The sequence below is a fragment of the Urocampus carinirostris genome, chromosome 3 (assembly GCF_059441175.1).
Source record: "Urocampus carinirostris isolate Australia breed hairy pipefish chromosome 3, RoL_Ucar_1.0, whole genome shotgun sequence".
NCBI lineage: Eukaryota > Metazoa > Chordata > Actinopteri > Syngnathiformes > Syngnathidae > Urocampus > Urocampus carinirostris.
In genome coordinates this window covers 6,473,748-6,500,097 of record NC_142351.1, presented here as the reverse complement: position 1 = coordinate 6,500,097, position 26,350 = coordinate 6,473,748, and the positions used below count along the sequence as shown (strand labels likewise).

Below are 26,350 nucleotides of genomic sequence, written 5' to 3'. Positions count from 1 at the left end.
GGTGGAAAAGAAAGAGAGAGGGAGAGAGAGTTAGAAATGATCTGAAATGAAATGATCTGCATTTATATAGTGCTTTTCAAGTCAAGACTTCCCAAAGCGCTTTACAGTGTGCTTCACACTTACCAATAGCGGCCGTGCAGCCATGTAAGGCGCTAACCCGCTTATTGGGGCATTAGGGGTTCAGTGTCTTACCCAAGGACACTTTGACATGTAACACGGAGGAGCCGGGATTCGAACTTCGTTCTCTTGATCCCAAGACGAGCGCTCTACCTCCTGAGCCACTGCCGCCCGAATAAACTCAACTCCGGGAATCAAACCTGCGATTTCTTGATCCCAAGACGAGCGCTCTACCTCCTGAGCTAATGCCGGTGTTAGAGCAAAATAAGTTAAAAAGACACTGAGAGAGAAAGAGACAAAGAGCAACAAAGGAAGAGAAAAAGAGAGACACAGAGAGTGAAAGAGACAGAGACAGAGAGTGGGAGAAAAGGTTTGCTAGAGAGAGAGAGAGAGAGAGAGAGAGAGAGAGAGAGAGAGAGAGAGAGAGAGAGAGAGAGAGAGAGAATCAATACAAGTACAGTGTCTTTGTTCGAGGCACCTGGCTTTGGCAACATCAAGTTGACATATTTCAACCTGCAGCTTGTTTTTCTCTTGTGCTTCTCTGAGTGTTGTCTCGCGGGCGGGATTCAATCCCTTAGCGGGCCTGATCCGGCCCGTGGGCCAACTGAATGACCTCTGTGTTCTACACGATCTGTACCTCTTTTACGAAAATGGAGTATCCCCATACACCAGTGCTGATCTAAAATCTTATAAAAGCCTGGATGCTTACCAGTACTTTATATCTGGTACGCTATACTTTGCTATATTGTTTGCTATATCATTGGTGTATTTGGTGGGGAAGATAAAGGGGTAGGGAATATAAGCATTTGCTTCTTACTACCCCTTTTCGAACTTATTATGTCACATTATTTTGTTGTTTTTGTTTCGTTTTTATTTTGATGTTCGAATAAAGTTTTCATTCATTCATTCAAAAGCAAACGGCGAATTTGACTGTTATGCCGTGAGCATACCGTACACAGTGGCAAACTCAGGGTCGGAGCCAAGAGTGCCGCAGACACTCGGCGGCAGTTGCCCTGCGTTCGGGTTCGTGCTGTAACATGCAGGACAGGAAGTCACTAAATTGAGCCGCCTGGTCCAATGGCCACTCGTACTTCTCCAGGAGGATCTCGAACAGAGCCCATGGCTTCAAGTTGGAGATGTGGCGCAGGTCACCTGATGCCAGGATACAGGACACATGTCAGATGTTGCATGTTTATCACTCGCAGAGGTTTCAGATCCTCAAACCAATTTGAATATCACTCAGAGACAACCCAAGGAAACAGAAAATGCAGTTTTGAGTAGTTAATTCTATTTGTTTAGGCATACAAAATTCAAAGCTATCCGGCCCTATGTGAAAAAGTAATTGCCCTCTGAAGCCAATAGCGACTAGGGCCACCAGCGTTTGACCTGAAGCATGTGAACGCCTGCATGGACCGGCTGGCAGAGATGGGAAACTGCACCGTCATGAGACTTTCTGGACTAGTTTACCGCTGCTGTCATGCACTCTCCGTAAAAATTTTCAACATGTTACCTAGTGTTTACTATGTTTGTGTACTGCAATGCTAAATGTAATTACCCTGGTCACCCTGAAAGGGGGATACCACTTGTGAGGTCCCTTCTCAAGGTTTCTCTTTTTCCTCACGACGAGGTTTTGAGTTGTTCCTTGCCCGCATGTTGGTTTAAGATCAGGTCATTGTGTCGTTGTAATCCTGTGCAGTCCTTTGAGACATTTTTGTGATTAAGGGCGTCATAAATAAATGTGACTTGACCTTTGGCAGCGATAACAGAAATCAAACGTTTACGATAATTGATAATGGGTAGGAATTTTGGCCCATTCTTCTTTGCAACACTGTTTCAAAACTACCATATTGGAAGGTTTTCTGGCATGTACAGCCAATTGAAGGTTACACAACAGCATCTCAATTTAAATTCGGACTTTGACCTAGCCTCTCCAGAACTTTGCTTTTGTTTTGTTTTTTTTAGCCGTTCAGAAGTGGTCTTGCTGGTTTGTTTCGAATTGTTGTCCTGCCGCATGATCCAAGTGCGCTTGAGTGTGAGGATACAAACTGATAGCCAGGAGTTGACCTTAGGGATCTCCTGGTGAACACCAGAATTCATTATTCCGTCATTCTGTTAACCACAGCAAGTGTTCCAGGTCCTGAAGGAGCAAAGCAGCCCCAGACCATCACACTGCCACCACCATGCTTTACTGTTGGCATCATGTTCTTTTTATCAAATGCTGTGCCATTTTAACACCAGATGTAACAGGCTGCACGGCGAATTTTTGACTTGCCAGTCCACAGAATGATTCTCCAAAAGTCTTGAGGATAATCAAGATGCTTTTTAGCAAACGTGAGATGACTCTTTTTAGTCTTTTCTGACAGCAGTGAGTTTCACCTGGGAACTCTCGCCTATATGCCATTTTTGGACAAAAAGGATGGCTGAGGAGCGAATGTTGAAGAGGATCTACAGAGCAGGAGTAAATGGAAGGAGACCAAGAAGAAGTCCGCAATGGACGTGGATGGATAGTGTTATGAGTGCACTGCAGGAAAGAAGTCTAAACATAGTGGAAGCTAGAGCTCTTGTTGGTGATAGGAATGAGTGAAGAGGTGTTGTGAAAGGATAGTGGGATGTTTGGAGGCGTTCCAAGGGATGGGCAGGGCACCTGTATGATGCGGCAGGGGTAAACCAGTAAAAGCTGTCGGGCCCTGCTGTTGAACAGAAGAGTGTGTTGTGTCACCTTGACCCGAGTGACATGTCCGCTTTCTGTAGAGAGTATCCTGACCAGCTGTATCTCTGTGTGGTGTGGAGGCTGCAGCGCTACCGACTGGGGTAGTGTGAGGAGGGTAACGAGGACAGCAGAGAAAATCATCGGGACTACACTTCCCTCCATTCAGGACATTGGCCAGAAGCGCTGCCTATCCCATGCTAAGAACATTATCGGGGACCCCTCTCACCCCCATCATGGACTGTTCACTCTGCTAGCCTCTGGGAAGAGGTACTGCAGTGTGCGGTGCAGGACCACCAGGTTCCGCAGTAGTCTAGTCCCCCTGGCCATTAGACTGTTAAATGGTCAATCTAACATATAGTTAACCTAAACCTAAACGGCTGCTAATCTGACTTTTTGCACTACTGGGAGTTCTTTATAGCTTGCCACTCCTTGCACATTTGCTCTCTGCACTATTGTACTTACAGCGTTATTGTTACAGTGTTAATGTTACTGTTTACCTGACTTGTTAACCTGAATGCTCATTTTGCACATCTGGTTAGCTACTCCTCTTGCACTATCGGCAATATGGTAAAATACTATACGTAGCCATAATACAATACAACTTTTACTTATATCTGTACATTCGAGGAAACTGTGCGGGTCAGATGTATCGACATTTCGTTCTGTATACACGTGTACAAGAATGACAATAAAGTAGATCTGAATCTGAATCTGAATCTGAATCTGAATCTGGTGTCCTGTTTCATCTGGAGGGACGAAAGCATGACCGACTCAGGTACCGAGGTGCCTAACTTGTTTGGGTGTTTGGGCATTTAGGTTGGCCATGGTCAAATTTTTTGTGTTTTTTGCTACTTTTTTCTTTTCTTTGTTTTTGTGAATGTGTTTGTCTTACTGTCGGTCACCCCTCTTGATGGATATGACCAGGCCAGATAGTAGTAGTAGGTAGGTTTTCTTATTGTGAAGCCATGAACACAGACCTTAACTGAGGCCAACAAGGCCTGTAGTCCTTTGGAGGTTTTTTGGGGGGGTTAATTTGAAACCTCCAGAATAAACCGTCATTGCACTTTTAGAGTAATCTTAGTTGGTGGGTGACTCCTGGAAGGTTTGCTACTTTTCCCAGTTTTCACCATTTATGGATAATGGCTCTGACAGTGGTTCGCTGGAGGACAACAGCCTTGGGAATGACTTTGAGACCGTTTCCTGGCAGATAGATTTCAATCCCTTTTTTTCCTAATTTCTTCTGGAATTTCTTTGGATCGTGGTGTTCTTAAGAGCTTGCTTCACTATGTCCAACAGATTCAATTGAAGTCATTTCTTGATTGACGAATACTTTATGATTAAAGAAGAGGGGGCGAGGGGGGTATTGAATTTTGAACACAAGGCCAAATAGACCTGGATTAATTGTGTGATTGATAAATGGAATCAAATTTGCATTTTGTATTTCTTTGGTTTGTCTCTGTGTGGCATTAAAATTGGTTTGATGGACTGAAACCTTTGTGAGTGATAAATAACCCCCCATAAAAACACAAAAAATCCAAAAAACTCTGTAAAAGGAGCCTGCAGTATAGCAGCTTACCTTGCCTGTTGAAGTATTCTCTGGAGTATCTGCCAGACAAGGCAAATGGCAACGGGATGGCACCCAGCAACTCAATGATGTGAGCAATGTGATCTGAACATCAAACAGTAATGTTATTAGTCTGAAGTGTATTTGTAGGACAGCCAATCAGCCATTTTTCCCCGGAAAGGCACTACAATAACATCCACAACATCCCGAGGGATATAGAGAGACCACCGGGATATCCCTGGGTGATCTGCCTGCCGACAAACGACAGAGACGGCAGAGGGAGCGAAAGTAAAAGTGAGGCTGCCGGTCGGGCCTAGCTGCTAGGCTAAGAAGGCTGCAACAAAGACCAGCGCTTTCGAGCATGTTCCTGACCAACACCAGATCCATCGTTCACAAAATTAGTGAATTTGAGCTGCGGATCGCCACCAACAGCTTCGTCCGGAATTGCAGTAATCACGGAGTCTTCACTTCCTCAACGCCGCAGTCCAACTAGCAGGACGCACGCTACACCTGCACGACCGACGACAGAAACTCCGGTAAAAACAGGGGTGGGGGACTATGCGCTGCAATAACAGCCGAATCATTGACACACACTGCTCACCCAATATAGATTTTCTAGCACTATCATGTAGACCCTTCTATCTACCGAGAGAGCTAACCGTGGTCATTGTGATTGCTGTTTACGTTCCACCGGATGCTAACGTTCGCATAGCGCTAAATCTCATGCTCGCTGCTATCAATAAACAGCAGCTTGCACACCCCGACGAAGCTTTTATCGTCGCCGGCGACTTTAATCAGGCATGCTCAAGGACTGTACTTCCCAAATTCATACACTACGTGGACTGTGCAACCAGGGGGGAAAACACTGGACCGTGTGTACAGTAACATCAAACATGCGTACAAAGCTTCCCCCCCTCCCCCCATCTAGCTGGATCCGACCATCTCTGTCTGTCCCTCACCCCCTCATACACCACCCTCTGGGGAAAAACAAAGCCTGCAACAAGGACAACACAAACTTCTCTGTTCCTTTATCTTCTTTGTTCTCTTCTATCTTCACTGTAAACTAACCACTTAGTCGACTTGCCACCCACACGCAAGACATAATCAGGGAAATTGTCATTGACAGCTCAAAATTGGCATAACCGAACATGAGTCCTTTACCTTCGTCTCTTGTGTAATCCTCTCCAGAATGAGGCTCGAACAAGTAATCACCGGTGGCCAACTCGAATGCCTATAATTTTGGAAACATACACATGCATGATAGTGTTTACTCGCGTGTGCGCGGTCACGCGTGCCCACCATGCAAGCGACGCTCCAGATGTCAGCCGGTGGTCCATACTCAGCTCCGATCAATACCTCCAGAGCTCGATACTGCCTTGTCTGAATGTCTTCAGTGAAATGCTTGTGCTAGGTGGTAGCAAAAGAAAGGGAGAACAAGAAGTAGAACTGGGATTTTAAACTCAATATAAAGGACATGACGCAGAAAGCATTTGAGGACATCTCACCACCCAGCAAGCGTTTCCCAGATCTGCGATCTTTACGCGCAGTTTGTTGGCGTTTTGCGGGTCGAGAGGACTCAGGACCAAGTCTGATGCACATAAAACTGTAAGCAGATAGATCGTTTTTAGTTCCAGAACTGGAGTGTTGTAACATACGCTGTTCGAATGACCTTTCGCAAAGATCCAAGACCTTCATATTTTATGTATTTGGGTGTTTTTGGCACCTGAGTCTGGTTACTTCCATCCCCCAGGCAATGGAGATGCGATGCTACAGGAAACTGTTGTGGAATAGTTAGTCAGAGCTTGCCAACAGAATGAGGACACACTTGTTTAGACAGGAAATTCCAGTTTAGAGAAACAACTTCCAGGCATCAGCTAGTTATCCCATGTGACAGACAAAACGGTACGCAACACACTCAGAGGGCACATCGGACCCTACGAAGAACTACTGTCAACTGTAGGCAGATGGCAGCTTCAGTCGTAGTAACACGTCACAAGATCATGAAGTTATTTACGATTTTATACGCTGTTTTATTCCACTTATACTCAAAAATACATGTCCTTCTTTGTGTCACCTCAGCCTCGAGTAAATTTATTTAGAAGGGTGTCGAAACCGCATTTCCTTTGGAATTTGTCTTTGTAATTCTGTTTGTGTGATTAACAATGACTTAATAACCTCGCCTGGGGGCAAGGGTGATGACTATCACCCTTCTCCCAATGCTTCGAAGGACGATTGGGATAATTGCATCAACACGGCGCGGACCAATCAGCCAGAGGCTTAGTCATGGGGTGTAAACATTCCATCGGCATGAACTATAACAGAGGAACCCCCGGAGTCTCGTCAGTCTGTCTCCTGCACACGATTGTAATTGGCACAGGCAGAGACCTGATTTGTTAAACTATGTGATTCGGCTAAATAAGATAATATGTGGACTATAACTTCTGGACATGCTCCAACTGTAAGGGTTGGACAAGACGCGTGAAGTGTCTTGGAGTCAGATTGCAGTTTAGGAAATGTTAAAACCTTACAGATCACCAGGACTGGCCAAGATAATTCTCCAGGGCATAGTCCAAGGGGGCAGAAGAAGAACTGGCCCCACAACATTAAGGAATGGACTGGTGTCAACTTTGCCATGACCCAAGAACAGGATAGGGACCGTCAACTGTAGATAAGGCTGTCCAGAGTTGCTTTATCATTGGTGCCCTGACGACCCTTGTGGTTAAGGGATCAGTGAACCATACCCTGAACTGCTGATACCCAGTCCCAATCGTATACTGTATTTGTCTATGGTTGAATTTTGTGAAACGTTATTAGCATGTCTTAGCTTAGCTCAGAATGTTTGTGTATAGTTAGAAAGCTAACACCACTATTTTCTACTTTTGTTTTAAGAGGACCTTATAAGGGTATTGGTTGAGGCCATTGCCTGAATAGAAAGCAGTCAAAAGAAAATAACCTGGGTGCTTCCATAGTGGACAACAAAGAAACACAAAATAATGTGTAACTGAAGGAGTTTGATCATGTGATGAACTTGAAGCAAACAAAGAATGTATATGTATATTTTTTGGGCGAGAGAATTATGAAGCCATGACAGACGACAAAATCCGAAAAAAGCAGTTGAATATAGTAGTTACATAAGATGGTGATTTCTTGCTGTGCGAATCGGCATTGTTCTAAGCCCAATTTGGCATTTTATCGTATCGTTTTTGATGAAGACAGAAGACAGTGATGGATATTTACAATCAATCGGAGTGACTGGCAGCCCTCAAAGTACTCCAGACTACGTTTTATGTATTTCTGAGCAATTTTATGTTATGTAAGTACGAGTCACGTCAAAGACACTCAATGTAGCCACCATAAAGTTAGGAAAGTGCTACTGAATCTTAAAAAATAATACTCAAATGTATGTTAATCTATGCCTAACATTTTCTTACCTACCTCCCACTGTTACCTAACAAGCTACGAAGAGCTGGTAAGCATACAGACTTTTATAAGCTTTTAGATCAGCACTGGTGTATGGGGATACTCCATTTACAATACAGTGGTACAGATGGTGTGGACTGAAGTCAGGTAGACTGGACTATTTGATTCGATCTATGAGTATGTCAGGAGGAAGAAGGTATGGGTCGGAGGCTAGCCCTGCTATCCCGAGTTTCTCCAAATAGCGCTTTTTGTGCTTTCCGACAAGGAAACAAACACCTTTATAGCGTTTTTATTGTCTACTTACAGCCATCTGTCATGGCGTCCACACTTCATGATTGTTATTGGGAAGAAATAGGGTTTTTGAACTCCTGGTAGAAGCTCTAACAGGAGATTGGTATGGATTTTAGCAAAAGGTCCTTTTTTCACCCGAGTGGGAGTATATTCTCACAGCTTTGTCCGCTGGAGCATCCGGACTGTGTGGAAATGGTTGATTCTGATGTTGCTGAGATAACGGAGCTGGAGAACCCAGAATTGCTGGAAGCTGGGCTGGCAAACCGCCCAAGACCATCACAACCGTTCTCCAACAGTAGATAGGACATTTGGCTGACTTTTTCACTGCTACCATTGCAGACGGTGTTGTCGTTGACGCCTGCAGGGCCTGCAAATGAAAACAATATTAGCTCAGGAGGTAGAGCGCTCGTCTTGGGATCAAGGGATCCCAGTTCGAATCCCGGCTTGTCTGTGTTACATGTCGAAGTGTCCTTGGGTAAGACACTGAACCCCTAGTACCCCCAATAAGCAGGTTAGCGTCTTACATGGCTGCAATACAAGGCCGCTATTGGGAGATGTGAAGCACACTGTAAAGCGCTTTGGGAAGTCATTGACTTGAAAAGCGTTATAGAAATGCAGATCATTTCATTTTTTCATTTAATATCCAGGAGAGTATGGCCGTTGTATACGATAATCAGGGTTGGGTAGGGTTACTTTAACAGGATTACTTTCAATTACTTTTGGATGACTCCAATACCAAATATGCTAATAAAAGACAAAAGTAACTAAATATGAATCAAATGACTCATAACACGTGGTAAGCTTTCTCTCCTGGCTTTGATCTCTTTGATCTCCAGCAAAACGAACATAAAATGCAACATCATTTTTGCCATTCCATGTATTCCGTTACTCCCCAAGCCTGCACCAAATTGAGTCATTTGATTCATATTGAGTTTCTTTTGTCTTTTATTAGCATATTTGGTATTGGAGTAATCCAAAAGTCATTGAAAGTAATCCAGTTAAAGTAACCCTACCCAGCCCTGACGATAATGCAGTACAGGGGCCCAAATAAGCAAATCCAGTAGCGCAGTGGTTAGCGCGTGTGCGGCACAGTTCTGAGGTCGTGGGAACCTCCTGAGTGGTTTCAAATCCAGCTCCAGACTTCCTGTGCGGAGTTTGTATGTTCTCCCCGTGCTTGCGTAGGTTTCCTCCGGGCACTCCGGTTTCCTCCCACATTCCAAAAACATGCATTTCAGGTGAATTGCCCGTTCCAAATTGTCCCTAGGTGTGAATGAGCGAGCGAGTTGTCTGTCCCCGTGTGCCCTGCGATGGGCTGGCAACCAGTTCAGGGTGTCCCCTGCCCACTGCCCGATGATTGCTGGGATGGGCTCCAGCACCCCCGCGACCCTACTGAGGATAAGCGGTGTATCTAATGAGAGATGAGAGTTCTGAAAAATCGCTCAGGAATCTATCTTGGAATATGGTTTTACAGGGGCGTAGGCACTCAAAGATGGTCATCCTGTGGTGTCGTGTAATACACTCCCCTTCCTGCGGTGTCGCTGTATACTAATGTGCAGCCTTGTACTTGTGCTTGAGAACTACCGAAGAAGAAGTTAGGTAAACACTCTATGAATGTACCGTCCGTGCCTGTCTCTGAATCCTACTACAACCCTACTACATACACAACACATCCGAAACCAGTGAACCAATCGAAACGAGCCAAAAATGTAGATCAAACAAATAAAATTATGCAACTTGAGATCGCAAAAATGTTATGAAATTGACCTGCTCGGTAGCAGGTTTTTCGATTCAACCTTGTGTATTTTTTGCGTTTCTCTGCCCCCTTTAAGCTACACGCACTCCGTACTCCGACTTTCAAGAGTTTTGGAACAACTCAGTCTTTTTACCTTGGATTTTTTTGAAATTGAAATTATTGAAGTTTCACTATTAATGTGCTCGCATTATGCCTGCTTGCCGTAGCTTCAGCTAAATTGCATTGCGCTGAAGATAATTGCAGTCGTGAACAGATGCCCTGACTTTTGTATTGTTTTGTTTACTGAATGCAGTCAATAAACCGAGTGACTGTGAAACCTTGAAGGGTCGTTACACTGGGGAAAGTGTAATAGTACCGTATTTTCCGCACTATAAGGCGCACCTAAAAGTCTTAATTTTCTTCAAAAGCTGACCATGCGCCTTATAATACAGTGCGCCTTATATATGGATCAATATTAAGTCGCAAGGTCTCGCAACAAAGGCAAGCAGCCGCCGACTAGATTTTCCCCCGAACGCCAAGTAGTCTGCGGTGTATGCTGGGATTTATTTACCGGCGTTTCATTGGCTAACCAATGTGTCAATCATCATTTGAATCGATCACTATTGGCTAAAGTTATTCGGAGGTCGAGGAGCGGATCCTTTTTATCATTTACAGGCTGGCATAGGCTTAAGCGGCAAAACAAAGCCTGCAATTGGCCGAAAAAGATGAATGCGTATAGCACGTGGTTGACGGCATACAGAAAGCATTTTTTTACTATTCTGTATTTGTAAATATTTTATTTTCCTGGATTTACAAAACTCACGGATATAAGAGGACCATGGCTGCACGTTATTATTGAACACAACGACTTCGGTGAGCTACTCCGGCTATATATTTTCCCTGTATCTTGTTTCAGACTGAACTCGATGTTTCTGTGATAAGCGGTGCAGATAATGGATGGAATGGAGTGTCTATTTCTAAATTAAACTCAATTCGAAGTGTTTATTGTTATATGCACAGTAAAGTTGCGAGCGAAAAAGAAAATAGAAACTAAGGAATGGTTGGCATTTCTTGAATCCCAAGACTTTAACCTTCCGAATGATATTTGGAACGATGCATTTGAGTGATTGGTGACATCGTACAGACACTGTTTCCGTACATGTCTGAGACACGTATTTGCTTCTTTGCAAGATTTGGGAATGTTAAGGGGGTAATCAGTTTGAATCATCTGACTGTTTTGTCGACGTTCTCATTGTAGCGCCTTATAATCCGGTGCGTCTTATGTATGTCAAATATAGGACCAAAAACTATTTTTTCGGGGTGCGCCCTATAACCCGGTGCGCCTTATAGTGCGGAAAATACGGTAACATAATTGAAAGTATCCAATCATCAGCAAGCTGTTCAGAAACCCAGATAACACTCTGGGATGCAGTCCTTGTATACCCGAGTTACCCATCCCAGTACTACGGTGTGTACTCACAGTTACTGTGTGTGTCGTCTTCCTCGTCCATCCTCTGAACACAAACATGAAAGATACAATGTTCTTGATTAGAATTGATAAGATTCGATTTTACTGACCTCAAGTCACTCGATTTTAAAGTCGTTTTTGTACTTTACACTCCTGTGTAAGAGTGGTCGATACAGAAAATACATTCCTTCAGTTTTATCACAATTCTTATTTTGTTTTGCGAATTTGTGCATTTCGGACGATGTTCCTGTCAAAAAATGACAAATTCAGCCTGCTATGCCTGTCATGATTTTCCCATTGCCCTCACCGGATTGGTTCCCCTCCTATTTAAACTCTCATTCACTCCTGGTCAGTCCGTCAGCGAACCTCCGCACATGCAAGACAAGCATTTTTTTTACCCTGGCTCCCGTCTGTCCCGTCCTATCATGTATCCTACTCGTCTGCCCCTGGTTTCCCGATCGTCTCCGGCTACCTGACTTGATACCTTCCTTTGACCATGCTCCGATCTCCCGTTCTGGCTACCTGACTTGATTCCTTGATTTCTGGAGTTTCCTTCCGCATTCCAATAGATACCATGATTTCGAGGACTTCCAATAATACGGGAAATTTCCCTTTCAAGAGGCTCAAAGAATTGGTTCCTTCATGGATGACACATCAGTAGAACGGACTGGAGTTGAAGGCCTTAGTATAAACTGCACGGTCCGCACACTACTATGTTATGTTGTGTCATTGCAGTACCTTAATTTCCGTCAGTCTCTCCTCTAAGAGTTTATCTTGCTTCTTCGCTTTCCTCTTTAATTTCTTCTTCTTATTTTTGGAAATTTTACCAACCTACGAACACACAAAGACATACATGTTGTCAGAACCCGAACAGACGGTGGACCCAGATGCGTAACGTTTTCACACAAGCTTCATTTGACAGAAACAGGGCAGTCATGCGCGTGAACACAAATGCCAGTGAATCGGCTGTTGCCGGGCAGAAGAAGTGAGACAGAGAAATCAGGCGTGGGAAAACAGGAAGCCAGAGGCAGACGAGATCGAAACTGGACAGGACAGGAAGGGATCATTACATACAGGATACACGAGCAGATACCGAACAGGAAGGAACAGACAAGATCGATACCTGATACTGGATGCACGAGCAAGATATCGGACAGGACAGAACAGACGGGATCGATACCTGATACTGGATACACGAGTAAGATACCGGACAGGACGGGACAGACGGGATCGATACCGGATACTGGATACTGGATAAGACAGCAAGATACCAGACAGGACGAGACAGACAGGATCGATACCGGATACTGATTACACGAGCAATATACCGGACAGGACGGGACAGACGGGATCAATATCGGATACTGGATACTTGAGCAATATACTGGACAGGACGGGACGGATGAGATTGATACTGGATACCGGATACTAGAGCAATCTACTGGACTAGACGGGACAGACGGGATCGATACCGGATACTGGAGCAAGATACCGGACCGGACGGGACAGACGGGATCGATACCTGATACTGGATACAGAAGCAAGATACCGGACAGGACGGGACAGACGGGATCGATACCGGATACTGGATACAAGAGCAAGATACCGGACAGGACGGGACAGACAGGATTGATACCAGATACTGGATACACGAGCAAGATACCGGACAGGAGAGGACAGACGGGATTAATACCGTATACTGGATACTAGGGCAAGATACCGGACAGGGCAGGACAGACAGGATCGATACCGTATACTGGCTACACGAGCAAAATACCGGACAGGACGGGACAGACGGGATTGATACCGGATACTGGATACACAAGCAAGATACCAGACAGGGCGGGACAGACGGGATCGATACCGGATACTGGATACACGAGCAAGATACCGTACAGGACGGGACAGACGGGATCGATACCGGATACTGGATACACGAACAAGATACCGGACAGGGCAGGACAGACGGTATCGATACCGGATACTGGGTACACGAGCAAAATACCGAACATGACGGCACAGACAGGATCGATACCGGGTACTAGATACTGGGGCAAGATACCGGACAGGACGGGACAGGCGGGATCGATACCAGATACTGGATGCACGAGTAAGATACCGGACAGGACGGGACAGACGGGATCGATACTGGATACTGGCTACACAAGCAGGATACCGAACAGAGTCAAAATACACGACTTGCAAGTGCAGAGGATCGTTGACCCGTAGCTGCATTCTTCCCAACCCCTGAAAACACATTCAAATCCAAGCATTTTCAAGGATTTCAAGCACCTGTATGAACCCTGGGCATAGGATTGAAAATGGCACAGGGCACTACAGGTAGGTAATATAATGATGCTATTCCACAATACTGGTTCCTCACCAGAATAACCAGTCAGGGAAGATGGAAAATGGACTGCATTCATATAGGGCTTTACCAGTCAGGACCTCCAAAGCGCTTTACAATATACTTCACACTTTACCCATTCACACACACACTCACACACCGATAGCAGAGTCAGTCATGCAAGGCGACTACCTGCCTATCAGAGGCATTAGCGCTAGCAGTGTCTTACTCAAAGCCACTTTGATATTTAACTCTGAGGAGTTAGGAATCGAACCTGCAACCTCCTTGACCGCTCTACAAACTGCGCTACTATCAAATATCTGTTTCAATATGTATTCTTATAATTCGTGAGTCAAAGTACATACATTGAATTAGTACACACATCAGTACGATACAGCAAAACGGTTCATTTGGACACTTACTTGGTCATCCCTGGAAGCAGTGCTGACTTGGAGAGACACAGAAAGAGAAAGAACAGGATTAAGAGAGCATGGTCGATGGTTGATGTCAAGTTTTGATCATTAATTATCTTTCCACACTTGGGATTACGGTTGCTCACTGTTGTTTCAAGCGTTGCTCACCGACTTTGTGTGAACGCTCAGACCCGTAAGGAAAATTACAGGGAACATTGCCTGTGACTGACCAATTGGCTCCAAAAGCCTTGAGAGCTGATTGGCTAATAGACTCTTTTTAAACCCCCGGCTTTCAAAACATCCCTGTCAGATCGTTGCAAACCGATGCTCCCAGCTCGGCAAGCTCTCACTTTCAGAGACTTTTCCTGCCTTGTTTTTCTCTGCCCGATACCCGTTGCCAACCTGTGTCTGGACCTGACTCTGCCCTGTTCTGGCTTCCCGATATCCGACCTGTTTTGCCCCACTACCTGACACATGTTGCCGACCTTGTTTCCGAACTTGATTCCGCCCTTGCTCTCCCGTCCCGGCTAACGAATAGTATTCCTGCAATCTACGACCATCCTCGCTCGTCAACCATCGGATCGTGGAAGCAAGCCCTACTCTCCCTCTTTATTAATAAAAACTGAGTAAACGAGTGCTATTGGGTCCTGTGTCTTTTTCTGGTCTGTGACACTCGGTGGTTGTGCCTACAAGAGAGGCCAACGTTGTACAGAATTAATTAATTAGTGGTTGGTTCATTTAAGTCGTCAATCAGAGACAAATAAAAAACAAACTAACAAAAAAAACAAATAACACAAAAATATATGGGACATGCCTTTTTGTCCACATCGTCCATTCATAAGGTAAATGTTCAGAGTGCCAACAAGTCAAGATCCTAAGACCTTACAAGTCAGGTTTGGACTGAATAGGACAATCTTTTGGATAAACTGTAAGGAGTATCAACTGATTGTGACCAGATTCTTCAGCTTTCAAATGATTGTGACAATCCTGTACCCTTGGATTGGATAGTGAAGGATTTTATACATTTGACTATAAAGGATTTTATACGATTGAATACAAGTTACATTTATTGAGTTGAATGCTGTAGTTATTTACTGACTGTGCCTTTATTCAATGAGCAGCGAAGGTTCAGGGCACCCTGGTAGGAAATATTGTTTACAGGAATGGCGGGTACGGGACCTAAGGTTGATAAGATAATCAGCACATCCAGACGCAGAAAGGCCCTGATGACGGAGGACGGCAGGCGATGTTTTGAGAAACGCTCTGCGTTGTTTTGAGGAACCACAGACATCGGGACGCTCGTCTCTGAGATTGTGAAGCTCACGTTGGGCTTCATTGGCACGCCCATGGGTGGAGCCGGCACGCCATTTTGCGGAAAGACGTGGGCCGAGAGGAGAAGCTAGAGGACTTGAGAGAGAAGCTTTGCCAGACTCCAACGACACTAATTCGGCCATTTTCGATGGAGTAAACTTAGCTAAATTGTTAATGAAATTAAATCTGCCCATGTGTGAAAATGTCGGCTTTCTTGTTCATCTTTTCCATCAAGAAACGAGCGTGCATAAGTTGTTGGGTGAATGTAGGTTGTGTTTGGTTTATGGAGTCAGATAACTAATTTGAACAATTTGGTAAACGATACCTTTTAATATTTAATTCCTAACAATATCGACCAGTCCTGGGTGTCCTCTGCCCACTGCCGGGCTACACTACTCCCACACCCCGAGTAAAGATAAGCAGTCACCTGATGATCCAGAAGGAGGGGGTGCTTTTGCTCTTTGCCAGATCGTGGCCTCAGCAGCCAGCCGCCGAATGTATACGTCATCCACATCCAGCAAAATGTTCTCCGGTTTTATGTCTGTATGGATGATCTTACACTTTTTGTGAAGGTAGTCCAGACCCTGGAGCACCTGTAAACCAACAACCTTTAGTACAACAGATGTGATCTGACTTTTATTCATGTGGGTACGTGATTTCTACCTGCCTAATGATGGTCTTGACGCATACCAGAGGAAGGCCCATGTAGTTTGATTTGATAATCCATTTCAACATCTGATGACCAAGTACCTCCAGGACCATACATACATCTATCACGTGTTGAGGATAACAAAGGCTCAGCAAGTACAGTAGATCTTATCAGGCAAACGGGCACGGTCCCACAGTGTTGTAGAATAATGAAATCGGAGCTTATTGACATAATGAGGACACATTTGTTTAGACAGGAAATTCCAGGCTTGTTTCTCCCGAGTTTAAATATCAGCGAAGCTGTCAGGAACTTGGCTGGGTCACAGCGACTTGGCTGAGATGGGTCGATTCTAAGAGGAACATGCACTTTGAGAAAAAGAAGCGCGTCATCGCGAGAGGACTCACTAAGCAACATGTGATATTTCTGACGTGATGTTTTTGCTCCGGAAGGTATAAGAAAGCTGATTGTCTCTTAGACGAATGAGAACGCTGTTTGAACGCTAACGAATATCAATAAACAACTTCTCCCTCTCAACTTCTCTGCTCTTTGTGCATATTTCTGGGGCGAGGCGGATACACGGTCTGCTCCGAAAACAGATGACACAAAAAAGGATACGTACACCATTTACTCCAGAAATCTTGAAGTCATCAATTAATTGGACAATTGTCTCTCTGTTGGGGTCTGAAGGGTCACTGTCCCTCACCTGGACAAACAAAGCACACAATTTGAGAGATGTTCACTGTTAACATAACCCTAGCCCCAATTCTATGAAAGACTAGGTATTAACTAGGTATAAACTAAACACAAAACCATTTGGGGGACTCTGTTTGGTTGTACGAACACCATTCTAAAAAGGGATAAGAAATTAGACAAATGAAGGTAAGTATTCTGAAAAGGTTTACTCTTTATTTCTATTTGTTGAAATACTAACAAGCAAAATGAGGATCATAACATACACTATAAAACAAGTGGGTTATTTATATTACCATATTTGTCTGATTCGGGGCACCTGCGAATGCCCCGTTGGCACCAACATCCCTGGTCGCTGATTGGTCCCCTGACTCTTTTTGAACCACCGGCTTCCAAGAGGAAGCTGTCAGACCGTCCTGCGAACCTACGATTTTGCTAGGCAAGCTCTGTACCTCCCGACAATCTCCTGCCCTGTTTTCTCCTGCCTGTTACCTGTTGTCGACATGTTTCTGGACCCGTTTCTGCCCTGGTCTTCCGTCCCGGCCATCGATCTGTTTTGCTCTGTTTCCTGCCTGATACTTGCCGCCGACCTTTTTTCTGGACTCGTTACTGCCCTTGCTCCCCCGTCCCGGCTATCGACCAGTTTTCCTGCTGCCCACGACTACCCTCGCTCGACAGGGGAGTGCCACTTCCGCGTTCCTGCCATCAGCTACCTGTGTCCGACAATCATCGGATGGTGGAAGCTCGCACTGCTCTCTTTCTCAATAAAACTGACTAAAACGAACGCTATTGGGTCCTGTCTCCGTCTCTGGCTTTTGACAGTGTGTGGTTTTTAGTCAGTATTTAGGGTTATAGTAACACATTTGGGTCAAAGTTAAGCTATAATTGGGTTAAACATAAGAATAAACACAATTTTTTACAAGCAGCCTTAGAACTGCAATCCTACAATCAATTGGTTACAAGTTACGAACTGTGGCTAACGTAATTATTAGGTCAGATCAAAAGCAGGAACAAAACAAAAGACAGTTCTTTTGGGCTCTGGTAGCCAATGGTGGCATGACTGAGGCGGCAGTGGCTCAGGAGGGAGAGCGCTCGTCTTGGGATCAAGGGATCCCAGTTCGAATCCCGGCTCGTCCGTGTTACATGTCGAAGTGTCCTTGGGTAAGACACTGAACCCCTAACACCCCCAATAAGCAGGTTAGCGTTTTACATGGCTACAATACAAGGCCGCTATTGGGAAATGTGGAGCACATTGTAAAGCGCTTTGGGAAGTCATTGACTTGAAAAGCACCATAGAAATGCACATCATTTCATGGGCTGGATTAGATTAAGTGCAGATTATGATTATTGAAGGTTTGATACTTACACATCTCAGCAGTTTGACCTCATCCAGGGCAGTCTCTGTGTAGTTGGGCGCACTCTTCACCACCTTTAATGCCACAAAGCGTTTCTTTCTGACAACAAACAAATGAGAAGGTCCACGATCAGAGGACACGACTAACGGCAGAGGTAGAAAAAGAGGAATAGTCGTACTGCAGGTCCCAGCAGAGCCAGACGGTAGAAAAATGTCCCCAGCCAAGTTTGCGGACCACGTGGTACCTCTTATTGAACAGGTCCCCGACAATGACTGGGTAGTAGCCACCTGCAAAACAAAAACAAGGGCAGTCACACAGATACCTGGTTATCTTATTGAATCAGGCTGAGGGTAAGGTGGTAACCCTCCTAGATGAAAGTCACCTTTGCAGTAATCCAATGGGTCTTCTTGCTCTTCATCATCAGAGCCAAGAATCTGAGCAGGAGGTAAGCTTAACCCTGTGGGTGGTGGAGTCATGGTAGCCAATGGTGGCATGACTGTGGATGTCGGTGCTGATGAGATTCCAAAATCTGAAGAGTCATGGTTTGCTTTTGGGGGACAGGTCACTGAGGAGGAGCCCACTGGTGAGTAGAGTTGAGAGGCTGTACTGCTGGTTTCAGCTTTTGCTAGACTAGATTGAGAATTTTGCAATTCTACAGGAGTCAGTGGGGGTAAATTGTTCCGTTCATCTTTTTTTGTATGTGTTGGCGGTGATTGGTTATTGGTGTGACTGGGTATCTGAGATAGGACTGAATGTGACTGACTGTGGTTGGGATCTTGACTTGGCATACAAAGTGGGTGACTGTTGTTGGGGCTCTTAGAAGGGATAGCAAATGAATCGATGTTGGTGGTGTTCCGGGCAGAAATTGGAAGTGGTGACTGGCTGCTAGGTAGACTCTGAGATGGGACAGGTAGTAAATGGCTGTGAGCAGGGCTTTGAGGTGGCTGGCTTTTGGCGACAGGCAGGAGATACCCTCTCTGAGGTGAAACATCAAGTGACTTTCTTTTGGAAGGACTGTGAGCAATGATAGGAAATGTGGGGCTATTGGTTGGTTTGTGAACTTGGTCAGCAATTGACTGACTGCCACTGGAACTCAGATCTAGTTCAGATAGCGACTGGCTATACGAGTGATTTGGATCTAGGTTAGAAGGTAGAGCAAATGAATCAATGTTGGTGGTGTTCCGGGCAGAAATTGGAAGTGGTGACTGGCTGCTAGGCAGACTCTGAGATGGGACAGGTAGAACATCGCTCTGAGCATGACTTTGAGGTGGTAGCAGAAGTGACTGGCTTTTGGCGACAGGCAGAAGATACCCTCTCTGAGGTGAAACAGCAAGTGACTGTCTTTTGGAAGGACTGTGAGCAAGGATAGGAAATGTGGGGCTATAGGCTGGTTTGTGAACTAGGTCAGCAATAGACTGACTGCCACTGGAGCTCAGATCTAGTTCAGATAGTGACTGGCTATGAGAGTGATTTGGATCTAGGTTAGAAGGTGCATGACTGTATAAAGGGTTAACACCTGAGTCAGGAAGTACATGCGTGCTATGTGATGATTCATGAGGTGGTTTGCTATGCGAATCTCTTTGGGCGGGGCTCTCAGGAGTATTTCTAGTATATGACTGGTTTTGAGTGGGACTGCAATGGTTAATGGGTAGTAGCCGACTAAGATGTGCATCTGTCAGATGGCTAGGAGAGATTCGTGTGGCGCAGTGAGGAACATCTCTGGAACCCAGGGAGGAATCAATACTATTATGTGTCAAATCAGTGGTGCTATGATGATTAAGACATGCATTAACAAATCTATCTTTGTTTTCCTGGGCTTTAACTGCCTTGGCACTATGTGCATCTCCAAGAAGTGGGGTTGTTTTTGGTGCGAAAGGGGGGATTGAGATGTCTTTCGGGATCTGGGGCTTTGGTTCCTCATGAATTTCATCAAACCTACAAGAAATAAAAAATATCTTCATTAGGCACCTCCACTACTTAAATCAGTGGTTCAATGGCATTCACAGAAACCCCTATAGTAGTGTATTAAAACATATTTTTTTGAATGTGCAGTTGAAACAAACCTTGCCGACGACCACCCGGGCGCACTGATGCTAAACTATCCATCCGTCCATCCATCCATCCATTATCTGAACCGTTTATCCTCAGTAGGGTCGCGGGGGTGCTGGAGCCCAACCCAGCTATCTTCGGGCAGTGGGCAGGGCACACCCTGAACTGGTATCCAGCCAATCACAGGGCACACAGAGACGGACAACTCTTGCTCAATCACATCTAGGGACAATTTGGACCGGCCAATTAACCTGACATGCATGTTTTTGGTAATGTGGGAGGAAACCGGAGTGCCCGGCTGGTAGCTGGATTTGAACCCATGACCTCAGAACTGTGCCGCACACGCGCTAACCACTGCGCCGCCGTGCTGCCCGATGCTAAACTTTTGTTTATAAAATTATTTAATTTGACTTTGATTATTTGGCAGCACGGCGGGGCAGTGGTTAGCGCGTGTGCGGCACAGTTCCGAGGTCATGAGCTCGAACCTCCTGTGTGGAGTTTGCATGTTCTCCCCGTGCTTGCGTGGGTTTCCTTCGGGCACTCTGGTTTCCTCCCACATTCCCAAAACATGCATGTCGGGTCTAATTTGTCCCTAGGTGTGAATGAGCGAGGGAATTGTCTGTCCCTGTGTGCCCTGCGACTGGCTGGCAACCGGTTCAGGGTGTCCCCAGCCCACTGCCCCAAGATAGCTGGGATAGGCTCCAGCACCCCAGCAACCCTACTGAAGATAAGCGGTGCAGATAATGGATGAATGGATATATCTGTTTTTAAACTAAATGCAATTTATAGGTGATTGGATGGACCATTGGATAATCAATAAATAAGATGTTGCTACGGTTACTCAGTACTTGAGTAGTTCTTCTCACCAAGTACTTTTTTGGCTTTTACTCAAGTAATTATTTGGATGACTACTTTGTACTTCTTCTTGAGTCATATAATTTTGTAGTAAGACTACTTTTACTCAAGTAAGATTTGGGCTACTCTGCCCACCTCTGTCCAAACCACATATAAATTGAGTCCAGGGAATGTGTCAAGAACCGGACCAGGATGAGAACCCAAATGCGTGACATTTCTCACACAAGCTTTTTTTTTTTACGGGAAATGGAGCAGTCATGCACGTTGACACAAAACACCAGTGATTCGGCGATCGCTGGGCGAAAGACAGAAAGACAGAAGTCTGGCGTGGAACAACAGAAAGCAAGAGACCAACGAGATCGATACCAGTTACAAGAGCTGATACCGGACAGATGATGTTGATACCGGACAGAATGGGATTGAAAGGATTGATAATAGATATAGGAGACTGGAGACAGATGTCAGACAGGATGAGAATGACGGGTACTATATCAGACACTGGAGACCGGAGACGGAAATCAAAACAGGACGAAACAGACGGGATCGATACCAGACAGGATACACAACGGGATACCGGACAGAGTCAAAACCCACGTCTTGCGGGGCAGAGGTTCGTTGACGGACTGACAAAGGGTGAGTGAGAGTACTGAGCTTAAATAGAAGGGAAGCCAATCCATCAGAGACGCAGCTGGCGCCAATTGGGCGCCATGGCAACCGTGACAGAATGTGGAACTCACCTGGTCTCCTCAGCCCGGATCTTGTGGTGCTTTTTTCCACGCCGTTTGTGCTTCTTGCTTCTGGAGCCGGGGCTCGGACCCACTTTCACATCAGATTCTCCTGAAGGAAGACACCAACGTGGTCAGGAAACAGTGACAGAATTGTTATGTGGTCAACAATCATGTAAAGAAAAATATTGAAATAACCGGTCCCTGCCTAACAACAAGCCAGCAGATTGGAACTGAATTGTATTTGTTGTAATTGATATCAATGTAGCGTGTATTGTGTTCTGTTAGACAGCAGACAGATTAGGGAGGGCATTCTGTGTTGGGTGGGTGTGACTGGCTGCGTGCGCAACTGTGATAGGCTGGTGTATGCTGTCAGTCAAACAGCGGGAGGGCGTTGCCTCCCAAAACAAACTGATTGGCATAGCGGCTCGTCATCAAAAATAAATTGAATAATAAAACTCAGGAAACTCAGAAAGTGGAAGGAAATGGTTATCACCAGCGGATGATCTGGAGATTATTATTCAATAAACAACCATAGCAGCGTCTGGAAGAAAGCAAGAGCGGTGCTGCTGGTATGGTTTAGTGCTACGGCTAAGCTACATTGCAACCCTCACAAGCTAGCCCTGGAGCCTGTGTCTTTGTGACGCCAGATCCATTACCCATCAAAACGGATGACCTGGAGCTACAACTCTTTGGAAACTGCTACACTCAGGACTGTTATATTTTAATCATCAGGAGCCCTATATCACCTCAAGGACACCTGATGCTAGCCCTCAGCTAGCCAGCCTCTTTCGAATTAGCTTTCTTACACTGAATGGAGAAGCCATGTTTTCATTTTTTTATCATTACAATAAAACCATACATTTACCTGCAATTGTGTTTTATGTGTTATTATTTGTGGATCTACAGCTGTTATTTTGTTTCCATAGTGTACTCTCAGTCGGTAATAATGTTATCTTGAGGTAAGTTTTCTGAGGGTGTGACGATACTTTGCAGATTTTTCCTTTTCGAGGGTAGTTCTAGTTCCCATTAACTGCAAAAACCGAGGGATTACTGTACTACAGAGACATCTTGCTACTGTGCGCTTCATATGGAATTATTCTTATGATATCAACGAATCATACGTTGTGTTCTGCTGCAGACACCTAATGCTAACAAGGGGGTAGGTTGTATGTGTGTGTCTTGGGTGGGCGTGACTGTGCGCATGAATGTGATAGGCTGTCAGTCAAACTGCGAAGCACGGCGACATCTATGATTTTAGCTGTTCAATACATTAAGAAATTAATCAATTAGATATGACTCAGAAGAGCGCAAATTAGTGGTGGCCACCAGCAGGTGCTCTGTCAATATTTATCAAGTTGGAAAAACACCGAGGGACGTCGGGACGGAAAGCAATAGCAGCGCTGCAGGTCCGGCCCACCACTACGGCCAGGCTATGTATACATTTTACGGAAACGTGGCTCATGTCTAGCATCCCGGACACTATCGTGGAGCTACCCGGCTTCAGCGCTTTTAGGGACAGAGACACAAAAGCCTGCGGGGAAGCGGAGAGGAGGTGGACTTGCTATCTACATGAACACGAGGTGGTGTAACCCTGGACACCAAGATTTCCATCTGCTGCAGGGACGTCGAACTTTTGTACTAGAGTGTGACGTCATCCACTCCGCTGTTGCTAAACTACAACACAGCACCCCGAGGCCATCCTGTTAATCTGTTAATAAACGAAGAAAAAGATACTGCTGTAAGTGTAAATTTCCCTACGGGGATGAGTAAAGTATCTATCTATCTATCTATCTATCTATCTATCTATCTATCTATCTATCTATCTATCTATCTATCTATCTATCTATCTATCTATCTATCTATCTATCTATCTATCTATCTATCTATCTATCTATCTATCTATCTATCAATGGTATCTATTTATCAATGGTATCTATGGTATCTATCTATGGTATCTATCTATGGTATCTATCTATGGTATCTATCTATCTATCTATCTATCTATCTATGGTATCTATCTATCTATCTATCTATGGTATCTATCTATGGTATCTATCTATGGTATCTATCTATGGTATCTATCTATCTATCTATCTATCTATCTATCTATCTATCTATCTATCTATCTATCTATCTATCTATCTATCTATCTATCTATCTATCTATCTATCTATCCATCCATCCATCCATCCATCCATCCATCTATCTATCTATCTATCTATCTATCTATCTATCTATCTATCTATCTATCTATCTATCTATCTATCAATGGTATCTATGGTATCTATCTATGGTATCTATCTATGGTATCTATCTATGGTATCTATCTATGGTATCTATCTATCTATCTATCTATCTATCTATTTATCTATCTATCTATCTATCTATCTATCTATCTATCTATCTATCTATCTATCTATCTATCTATCTATCTATCTATCTATCTATCTATCTATCTATCAATGGTATCTATGGTATCTATCTATGGTATCTATCTATGGTATCTATCTATCTATCTATCTATCTATCTATCTATCTATCTATCTATCTATCTATCTATCTATCTATCTATCTATCTATCTATCTATCTATCTATCTATCTATCTATCCATCCATCCATCCATCCATCCATCCATCTATCTATCTATCTATCTATCTATCTATCTATCTATCTATCTATCTATCTATCTATCTATCTATCTATCAATGGTATCTATGGTATCTATCTATGGTATCTATCTATGGTATCTATCTATGGTATCTATCTATGGTATCTATCTATCTATCTATCTATCTATCTATTTATCTATCTATCTATCTATCTATCTATCTATCTATCTATCTATCTATCTATCTATCTATCTATCTATCTATCTATCTATCTATCTATCTATCAATGGTATCTATGGTATCTATCTATGGTATCTATCTATGGTATCTATCTATCTATCTATCTATCTATCTATCTATCTATCTATCTATCTATCTATCTATCTATCTATCTATCTATCTATCTATCTATCTATCTATCTATCTATCTATCTATCTATCTATCTATCTATCTATCTATCTATCTATCTATCTATCTATCTATCTATCTATCTATCTATCTATCTATCTATCTATCTATCTATCTATCTATCTATCTATCTATCTATCAATGGTATCTATTTATCAATGGTATCTATGGTATCTATCTATGGTATCTATCTATGGTATCTATCTATGGTATCTATCTATCTATCTATCTATCTATCTATGGTATCTATCTATCTATCTATCTATGGTATCTATCTATGGTATCTATCTATGGTATCTATCTATGGTATCTATCTATCTATCTATCTATCTATCTATCTATCTATCTATCTATCTATCTATCTATCTATCTATCTATCTATCTATCTATCTATCTATCTATCTATCTATCTATCCATCCATCCATCCATCCATCCATCCATCTATCTATCTATCTATCTATCTATCTATCTATCTATCTATCTATCTATCTATCTATCTATCTATCAATGGTATCTATGGTATCTATCTATGGTATCTATCTATGGTATCTATCTATGGTATCTATCTATGGTATCTATCTATCTATCTATCTATCTATCTATTTATCTATCTATCTATCTATCTATCTATCTATCTATCTATCTATCTATCTATCTATCTATCTATCTATCTATCTATCTATCTATCTATCAATGGTATCTATGGTATCTATCTATGGTATCTATCTATGGTATCTATCTATCTATCTATCTATCTATGGTATCTATCTATCTATCTATCTATGGTATCTATCTATGGTATCTATCTATGGTATCTATCTATCTATCTATCTATCTATCTATCTATCTATCTATCTATCTATCTATCTATCTATCTATCTATCTATCTATCTATCTATCTATCTATCTATCTATCTATCTATCTATCTATCTATCTATCTATCTATCTATCTATCTATCTATCTATCTATGTAACAACTCTTACAAGTCACCACTGCTGAGCCGGTAACGCACTAACGCCAGATCCATTACCCATGAAATGGAAGACCTTGAGCTACAAATTGTGGGAACCCACTACATTTAGGACGTTTGTTTTTTAACCATCACGGAGACCTGGCTCAATTTGAGAATACTGGATGCTTACGTGCTGCCAACTGAAAAAGAGGGACTTTATACTTTCTCAGTTTAGTGGTTTGGCGCTCACTAAACCAACCCCCCTATGAGCGGGCCTTTTTAAAGGAACAGAGATCATCTCCCCACCAATTCAGAGTCGTTTTTTTTTCTCTTGTGATTGGTCAAGATGCATTTTTTTCAGGGATTCCCTGTCCTGTGAAATTCGATCTGCAACCTCACCTAAAAAGCATGAACTGAACAAAGGAAAATGTCAAAATTGGACCCCTCTGAGGAGAGTGATGAGCAACAAGAGTCTGAGTATGGATGTTAAGAGGGGACCGTATGAGAGTGTGATGGTGCCGACTGTGTTATATAGTGCAGAGACTTGGAGCCTGAATGCAGATTTGAGAAGAAAATTAAATGTTTTTGAGATGAAGTGTTTGAGGAGTATGTTAGGAGTAACAAGATTGGATAGAGTGAGAAATGAAATTGTGAGAGACAGAACTGGAGTAGTAGTG

At 43.7% G+C, this 26,350-nt stretch overlaps 1 protein-coding gene across 1 annotated transcript; it reads right to left on the bottom strand.

Moving 5' to 3' along the window:
• Positions 1 to 1,084: 1,084 nt before the first annotated feature.
• On the bottom strand, positions 1,085 to 25,748 carry LOC148368473 (SRSF protein kinase 3-like). Its single transcript, XM_088329705.1, has 17 exons — positions 25,712 to 25,748; positions 21,709 to 21,808; positions 18,450 to 19,525; positions 18,246 to 18,354; positions 18,079 to 18,166; positions 16,638 to 16,725; positions 16,037 to 16,143; positions 15,801 to 15,966; positions 14,072 to 14,097; positions 12,041 to 12,133; positions 11,315 to 11,348; positions 8,260 to 8,469; positions 5,897 to 5,994; positions 5,691 to 5,798; positions 5,553 to 5,622; positions 4,404 to 4,496; positions 1,085 to 1,269 (listed from the first exon to the last, which is right to left on the bottom strand). Exons 1-17 carry the CDS (start codon positions 25,746 to 25,748, stop codon positions 1,085 to 1,087), a joined length of 2,688 nt encoding a protein of 895 aa, XP_088185831.1.
• Positions 25,749 to 26,350: the final 602 nt, after the last annotated feature.

Coding starts and splice junctions, on each gene's coding strand:
- LOC148368473 (XM_088329705.1), bottom strand. CDS start 25,748: ATGGATCTGGCGTTAGTGCGTTACCGGCTCAGCAGTG. Junction 5,995..8,259: donor ATGCTCCAGCGGACAAAGCT/GTGAGAATATAC, acceptor ATCTGCTTACAG/TTTTATGTGCATCAGACTTG. Junction 4,497..5,552: donor GGATTACACAAGAGACGAAG/GTAAAGGACTCA, acceptor TTTGATGTTCAG/ATCACATTGCTCACATCATT.